The sequence below is a fragment of the Delphinus delphis genome, chromosome X, assembly GCF_949987515.2.
Source record: "Delphinus delphis chromosome X, mDelDel1.2, whole genome shotgun sequence".
NCBI lineage: Eukaryota > Metazoa > Chordata > Mammalia > Artiodactyla > Delphinidae > Delphinus > Delphinus delphis.
The window spans coordinates 102,411,507-102,418,513 of record NC_082704.1 but is presented as its reverse complement, the minus strand read 5'-3'; the positions used below and the strand labels follow the sequence as shown (position 1 = coordinate 102,418,513).

General features: G+C 48.0%; 1 protein-coding gene across 1 annotated transcript; it reads right to left on the bottom strand.

Annotated features, from left to right (window-relative positions):
• On the bottom strand, positions 1-719 carry LOC132418235 (melanoma-associated antigen B10-like). The gene is given in 2 exon segments (XM_060002073.2): positions 1-527; positions 530-719. Coding segments are annotated over 2 exon segments (717 nt in total).
• Between the last annotated feature and the right edge of the window lie 6,288 nt (positions 720-7,007).

Genomic DNA, 7,007 nt, shown 5'->3' with positions numbered 1-7,007 from the left:
TCAGACTCTATTGGGGTGGGAGGAGCTGCTGGCTATGGCCCTGGAGCGCACGCTGGCCAGGGCAGCAGTGCCAGCCCTGGCTGCAGCCCTGGCTCGGGCTCTCTCTCCCTCATCTCTCAAAACCCCTTCATACCAGGATGGGAAGGCCCTGGGGACCGTATCATGGATCTTGGCCACAAACTCCAGCACTTTCATCTTCCCGGTTTCAGTGTGGGCTCTTGGGCCCCACAGAAACTCATAGCACAGAGGATCGCTGTTGGGCACCTGGTGGTACTCCAGGTACATTTCCCGCACTAAATCTTTGGTGATAAGCTTCCTGGGCTCCCCAAAAATGAAGTGCTTCCTCCCCTCATATAACCCCATCCCATTCAATATTTGCCAGACTTGCTCCTCAGTGGCACAAGTGCCCTTAGTCAAGATCACACCCAGAACAGCCATCAACAGGCCTGTCTTGGGAACCTCTTTATCATCGCTCAGGTTTGCATCATAGCTTGGTTCTGGCTTGTTGACAAGGACATAGATGTGCCAGTGGGATCCACTTCCTTCAGGTCAAGGCCAAAGATCATTTCCAGGTGCTCAGAAGCTCTCTTGAGGATCTCAAGGAAGTGATTCCTATAAATCTGGATTATATTTCTCAGCATATCTGCCTTGGTAATAGGCTCTTTCATTTGATGCTTGTACAACAGGTAGTACACCAGTATAACCACCTTCTCATCCATATGGCCTCTGTAGATGGGCTCAGTGTATGAAACAGCTCTGGCTCTCTGACCCTGTGGATTGCAACATGACCAAGCAATAGGTGAGTTTTGGGAAATAGCTTTGCAATGAGGAAGAAGACGGGATCTCTTCTCCCACTCTCACAGTGGCCTGAGCACCTACCAGATCCTTGGGCTCGTCTAGGGCCTGGCAGCGTTTTTCTCAGGCACAGAGCTTACTCTTCTGACCCCGAGGCATGATGACTTTCAACAAAAGCAGCAGGCAAGTGGCGGGTGACTCAGTGACCTAAAGGAAAGAGGATGAGATTGCTGGGCCACTTCAACAGGGAGATAGATACAGGCTTGGCCTCTACTGAAGGCCGCCTCTGTAGGTTTCCTTGAGGGCACTGTTCTAGGAGCCCACAAAGTTCCTATTCTCTAATTTGCCTCTTCCCTGAGGACCCTGTGGAAATAACTAGGGTGTACCTTAGCTCCTACCTACCAAATCTGCCTGGGGCTCACTGGGGCTTAGAGCAGTGGCTCTGTTCCGAGTTAACGAACAGAGTGTCATCACTTCACTTTTGGCAAGCCCTGGGGTTCCTGTGCTCTACTGGTCTGATGCTGACCCCTCATTTCAAAGTCCTTATCACTCTGAGACCCCAGAGATGGAAATGAGCAGAACTTCATTATACCACACTTGCCTGGGAATGCACAGGGAAGAGAACACAGAGCTCCGTGGGACCCTCTCTATCCTTGGATGATTAGCCATCTCAGTCCTCACTCAGTGCCCTTACTTTCGCTTCTGGTAGGGCCTAGGACTCCTCCCTCTGCTGACATGAGACCTATGCTCTCAGAGCAAGGCCCTCAAATCCTGAAAGTTCTGAGGAGGAGGTTAGGGAGGCCTCAGTCTAACCTATCTGCCCCAGGTACCCTCGGGGCTAATGACATGGATAGGATTCTCTGTGACCCCCACTGTTCTGAGGCAGGTGGTCCCCCCGGCCCTCACTCGGGATCCTCACACTGACGGTTGGAAAAGCTTGGATTCCCTCCCTTTAATGACCATGAGGCTGCTGTCTCAGACCAGACTTCGTCTTGCTGAGAGTGCCCGAGGAGCACACGAGGGGATGCCTCGGCCTCACCCCTTACGGGAGGCTGCTTAGGGCTGACGGCGGTGGTGGGGCTTTGCAAGGCCCCCTTTGTCGGGGGTGGGAGTTCCCCAAGACCTCACTCGGCGCCCTCGCTGTAACAGGCCGCGGGGCCTGGGAGCACCTCCCCCTGACGCCATGCCATCCTCCTCCCATTCTCGAGTGTTCATTCCCCCCGGAACACCAAGAGACAGATGTCGCCTCTACCCCCATTAGGGCCTGGGACCCGTCTCGCTGTTGGTCTGAAGCTGACACCCTGCTCCGCCCTCATCCCCTCAGGGGAAATTTCAAAAATACTTAACAGGTCGTTCGGTCAGATGATTGCCATCCAGGTTCTCTCAGGGCTGAGAGCAGGGTGGAATTCTCTGGGGACACCTTTAATCTGGACTGGCCAGTCCCCTCAATCCCAACTCTGGGTCTTTACCGTAATTCCACACAGAGCCTGGAGCTTTTCCCTGGACTGACGTGATGCTGCCTCCTCAGACACCACAGGCAGAAGTTGGCCCACGTCACATCCTTACCCCTACCTAGGCCCCTCGCTGCAGCCGGCAAAAGGGGTTTGGGCTCTGCGAGGCCACCTATGCGCTGGAGCGGGTGGTTCCCTCAGACTTTGCCCAGGGTCCTTGCCTTTACTCCTTTAGGGCCTGGGACTCGTCCCTCTGCTAGTTTGAAGCTGACACCCTGGTCCCACCGCCCTCACCTGCCTTAGGCCTCTCAGAGGGAATTTAGAAGGTTCTCAGAGGTTGCTACATTCCTGCTTGGTTTCTTTAAGGGCTGATAGCAGGAGCGGGGCTCTCTGGGAGCCTCTCTAGTCCGCGACGGGCGGTACCCTCACATCTAACTCAGGATCTTTCCTGTAATTCCAGGCAGAGCCCAGAGTGCCTCCCTTAGCGTACAAGACACCGCTCCCCTCAGACCTATGCCTTCACTTCCCTGAGACCCCAAGGCAGATATCAGAGTGCACCACTTCCGGCCAGCTTTGCCTGGGGTCTCCCAGGACTGACATGGGGCGAGGGGGCGGGGTTCTATGGGTTCAACTTTGTTGTACGGGTGGGGATTCCCTTGGAATTCACATAGGGTTTTTTTTTTTTTTAATTCCTGCCTGATCCTGTGTATCCTCCCTCTGGTTAACTAGACTGAAACCAAGGCCCTCCATACATCGCTCTCCAGGTTTCAAAGGGTGAGGTGAAGGGACTTCTTGAGCCTCATAGCCATACCGGGGTTTCCCAGAGCTGACACCAGGAGCAGGCCACTCTGCTGCCCACATGTTCTGGGGTTCCTTCAGAATCAAACAGAATTCTCATGTTTACTTCTGTTAGTGCCTGGGACCCACTCTCCATTGAGCTGACACTCAGGTCCAATGCCCCCAACTTTCTGAGTCCCCAGAGGGGAAATGCAGAAGGCACTACTTTAGGAAATCCCTGCACAGAACTTGCCAGGACTGAAAGCAGGGGTGAGGCCCTGGGGTCCACTCTTCTGGGGTGCGGGGTCCCCTCAAACTAAATCAGGGACCTTACCTAAACGCCAAGCAAGACAGGAACTCTTCCCTCTGCTGACCTGATGCTGCCCACCTCAGATCAAAGTGTTCACATCCCTTAGACACCAGAGACAGAATTCAAGGGAAGCCATTTCCAGCCACGCTTTCTGGAGCTTCCCAAGGCTGACAACAGGGATGGGCCTCTGTATGGCACCATCTGTTCTGGAATGGCTGGTCCCTCTGACCTCATTCAGAGTCCTCACCTTTAATTTTGTTAGGGCCTGGGTTTCCTCCATCGGCCAGCCTGAAACTGACAGGCTGGTCCACTGTCCTCACTTCAGAGTTTGATTTTACTATATTTACTTCTTTTTTTACTTTTAATTCAATCAAGTTAAACCATAAGAGTTATTACCATAAGAGAGATATAGCTTTGGATTCCACATATATCTGTCATCCACCGTCCATTTAACAAGGAACTACACAAACTACATGGTTCTCCATCTACCCTGTAAATGTTTGCATTGTGGACCAGCCCCCTACTCCAGTCAGTATCTGGTAGCAACACAGACCACCAAACAGAGCCAAAGTACTTCTGCCCTCTGGTGTGCAAAGAAATCAGGAACCATGGAGGCAGTCCAAGCTGGGGATAACACCAGAGTTGTTTTTCAAGGCATGTCTATACTCAGCCCTTTATTCCCAGAGTCACTGAGGTAATTAGCCTTAGGGAATTCCTCCTCCAGTTTCCCCCTCCTTGCAGCTGCACACCCCCTTCTACTCATTAGTAATACTTGCCCAGTTAAAACCTGACCTGGATCACCAACCAATTCCATCCACTTGCATAGCTTCAGCCTCAGCAGTAGGAGGGCCACATACATGGGGAGAAATAGTCGTCTCCCTCAGGCATCAAGACAGCTCTCAGCCCTGGTACACTGGCAAGGGTGCACGGAACCACCAGAGTAGTGAAGAGATGTACCCTCCCAGAATCCGTCAATAACGTCACTTGGTGGATGACACAGATCAGCTAGCTATACTCTGCCTGACATTGGGGAGGGGCATTCTCAGGCGTGCCTCTGGTACTTTGATCCAGCAGACCTTCCCACTCAGACCACTCTACAACTTCAGGGTGGTAATGATGATCCAGAGATTCCCTAGCCTTTCCATGTAAGCTGTCCAGTACCCTCCACCAGATTCTCCACCTTCTCTCCTCCTTGTACCTTTTCCATCTTTTGCTGAAGTCTGTATACAGGTCCCCGACTTCCAGCTGCCCTAGGCTCTCTGGACTTGTTTCAATATTTGATCTCTCTCATGGATTCTGGAAATTACTCCCCCCATCCCCCCATCACCCCATCACCCCTCCCAACATCCTCCTGTTGTCCCTCACTTAGTGATGTTTTCCTGTCCAGGCTCATTTCCTGGCACCTGATCATTCTGACAGATCCTTGCTTCTCAAAGTAAAGGGAACATTTAGTTGACTTATCAGAATTCTTAAAGCGTGCACCTAGGGCAATCGTGGTACTTAAGATATCACTGAAGAAACTCTGCTTTATATGGGTGAAGGACTAAATTAATTTTCTGCTCAATCTATTTAGAAAATAGGGAAATACAAATTAAAATGACAGTGAGATGATATATTTTCAATCAAAAGTTTGACCAAAATTTAAAAGTTTGATAAAATACCAATGAGAGCTTAATTTATTCACATACATAAATATGTGAGAAGATAATTTAGTATAGCATTCTTGGAACAGAATATCACCAATATTCATAAAAATTTACTATCATCACACTCCTTCCACTTTAATCTAATTGCACTTTTGTACATCTTTCCTATGATAAAACATGCACATTTGCCCGAGAATTGATGTTCGATGATGTTGATGTCAGTTCTGTTAATCATAGCAGCAAATGAGAAACAACTTGTGTGTCTGTCAGGAAAAGAATGGTTAAATTAATTACAACACATACACACTTTAGAATTCTAGGGCATAGTTAAAAGAGCGACACGATCTATATATGTTCTCACGGAAAGATCCTGCATTCATTTTATTCAGTGACAAGGGCAAAAGCCAGAACAATAGTGTTATGCATGTATTTTAAAAACTCACAGTGTATATTTCTAGCACAGGTATGTAAGACTAGGCCTGGAATAAATGCTAAAATACTACACAGAAGAATTTTTAATGCAGTTACCTCTGGGCAAGGATGAATTTTGGAGGAACATGGTAAGGAAGAGGAATTGGGATTTCTTCCTATTGTTAGAATGTTTTGGAAACAAGAATATATGTCCTATTTCCTTTTTGGTTAAGATATTTAAATAAAAATAACAGAAAGAATAGGTATGTATTATTCAGATAAAGATTTTTATGAGATGTGATGGGAGAAGTCTGATTTCTGAATGGCTTAACATAACAAAATGTTATTTCTTATGCACATAAAATCTGATGGGTGCTGGCAGGAGGTGGTGGTGTCTACACTGTCAGGTGACTCAGGGATCTAGGCTGCTTCCATCATGAGCTTCCACATCTCAACACAGGCTCTCCGCGTTTGCTGCTGAATGAAACACGAAGCATGGAGTTGACATACTGGTTCTCAAATACCTGGGTCTGGAGGTGACAAGCATGCTTCTGCTCATATTTCAGTGTCATGGATAATCACATGACCCTTCTTAGCTACAAGTGGTTGCGCGTGTAGTCTCCATATGAACTACAAGGATGGAGAGTAGGACACGAAGTGAATGAGCACTTGTAGACGTTCCCATTAACTGTCACACAGTAGTTGCTCAAAAAAGAGCAACTATTAAAATTTGTTATGACATTAGCCCTCATCATTCCTGGAGGATTTTCTGGGAAGATCAAATTTCCTTGCAATTCAACAACTTTTTCTAGTGCCAGTATGTGACCTGTGTTTTTCAAATACAGGGTCACCTCAGCTTTCAAAAGGATCTCATAAATCTCAGCAGGGAGGATGCACCCTTCTTCATTCTTAGCACCATTCTACACTGACCTTTTCAGTAACCTCTATAATCTCAATACACTGAGATTTTTCTTCTTCCTTCTGCTGCATGAAAAAATCATAGTTGTGAGTCTCTGCTATTCACCACCTGTTGAACATGCCTGAACACTTGTACAGATGTCTCTAGGCACACTGGAAAAGCAGGGTTTTCCTCTGGAGCAGATACAGACAACACTCAGGAAAATGATGGTCAATTTCTTTTTCTTATTAAAGCTGGCATCTCCACCAAGGAGACATATTCTACCTCAGTGGTAGACTCAATAGTCATTCCACATAATGCCCATAGCTTTATCTCTGAAATTTGTGAATATGTCATGTTACATAGCCAAAGGCACCTAGTGTATGTAATTAAAATTATGGAATGGACCTTAAAATAGGGAGGTTATACTGAATTATCTGGGTGGGCCCAATCAAACAACATGAGCCCTTACAAGCAAAGAACTTTTCTCTGGCTGGATGCAGAAGAGAGATGCAGCAGAGGGGAAAGTAGGAGTTTCCACAAGAGACAGATGCAATGTGCTGTTTCAGAAGCAGGGGCCCATTTGCAAGGACTGAAGGAAGGCCTAGAGGAACTATGGCATCTCCGGCTGACAGTCTGCAAGGAAATGGCCTCAGTCTTATAACCACAGAGAACTGAATTCTTCATAGAACTGGATTCTGAGAGCAACCTGAGTAAGA